The 1,087-nt window shown below is 68.9% G+C and overlaps 1 protein-coding gene across 1 annotated transcript; it reads left to right on the top strand.

Annotated features, from left to right (window-relative positions):
- Positions 1-84: 84 nt before the first annotated feature.
- Positions 85-429, top strand: NRARP (NOTCH-regulated ankyrin repeat protein). Its single transcript, XM_012654774.1, has one exon. It carries the CDS (start codon positions 85-87, stop codon positions 427-429), a length of 345 nt encoding a protein of 114 aa, XP_012510228.1.
- Positions 430-1,087: the final 658 nt, after the last annotated feature.

Below are 1,087 nucleotides of genomic sequence, written 5' to 3'. Positions count from 1 at the left end.
GCCCCGAGACAGCCGGGGGCCGTCGCCGCAGCCGCCGCCCGCGCTGAGCCCCGGCCCGGCCCGCGGCCCGCGCCGGGCGGCAGCATGAGCCAGGCCGAGCTGTCCACCTGCTCGGCGCCGCAGACGCAGCGCATCTTCCAGGAGGCCGTGCGCAAGGGCAACACGCAGGAGCTACAGTCGCTGTTGCAGAACATGACCAACTGCGAGTTCAACGTGAACTCGTTCGGGCCCGAGGGCCAGACGGCGCTGCACCAGTCGGTCATCGACGGCAACCTGGAGCTCGTGAAGCTGCTGGTCAAGTTCGGCGCCGACATCCGCCTGGCCAACCGCGACGGCTGGAGTGCGCTGCACATCGCCGCGTTCGGCGGCCACCAGGACATCGTGCTCTATCTCATCACCAAGGCCAAGTACGCGGCCAGCGGCCGGTGATGCCCGCCGGGGCCCTGGCCTGCGGCCCGTGCCCGCGTCGTCTCTGCTGTACTTCCCGCCAACTACCTCGGTGTGCGCAGGGTCGCCGGCCCCGCCAGGAGCCCCGCGCCGGGCCCTCGGCGCCCGCCCGCAGCCTCGGCGAGGACGGCGCGCGTCCGCGGCCCCGGGCCCGGCAGCTTCGCCGGCCGAGCGCCTCCCCGCGGCCGCCCGGGCCGCCCGGCCACGCCGGACGCCTTCCCGCGGCCCCCGCCCCGCCGCCCCGCGGGTGGGGGCGGGGCGCAGGCTCCAGCCCCGTTTGAAATTTGAGTCTCGCCACTAGCAAGGTCGGAATCCCGAGATACCGGATCCTCCACTCCGAATGTTTCCTCCCGAAGGCGAACGCGGCGGCGGGGACGGCGGACTCGGGGACCCGCCGCCGCGGGAGCAGCCGCCCCGCGCGCGGAGACGCGCTACTGCTCTTGGTGTTCTCACTATTTATCTTGTGTGTGTATATTTGTGGGTGAGGTTCGTGCGCCTGTCTTTTTCGTTCGGAAAATATTGTGCGTGGTCAATGTGGTTATGGGGGAAAGATGCATTTTTTTTCTAGTCTTAAAACTAAAAACTTGAGTCTACCATTTCTTGGTTGCACTGAAAACGCCGCCCAGCCTGAAGGTCCTCC

Source organism: Propithecus coquereli, unplaced genomic scaffold, assembly GCF_000956105.1.
Source record: "Propithecus coquereli isolate 6110/MARCELLA unplaced genomic scaffold, Pcoq_1.0 Scaffold449, whole genome shotgun sequence".
Lineage (NCBI taxonomy): Eukaryota > Metazoa > Chordata > Mammalia > Primates > Indriidae > Propithecus > Propithecus coquereli.
The sequence above is the reverse complement of the archived record's forward strand: the minus strand, read 5'-3'. Positions and strand labels throughout refer to the sequence as shown.

Excerpts from the sequence above, each read along its gene's own strand:
- NRARP (XM_012654774.1), top strand. The coding sequence starts at position 85 with ATGAGCCAGGCCGAGCTGTCCACCTGCTCGGCGCCGCAGACGCAGCGC.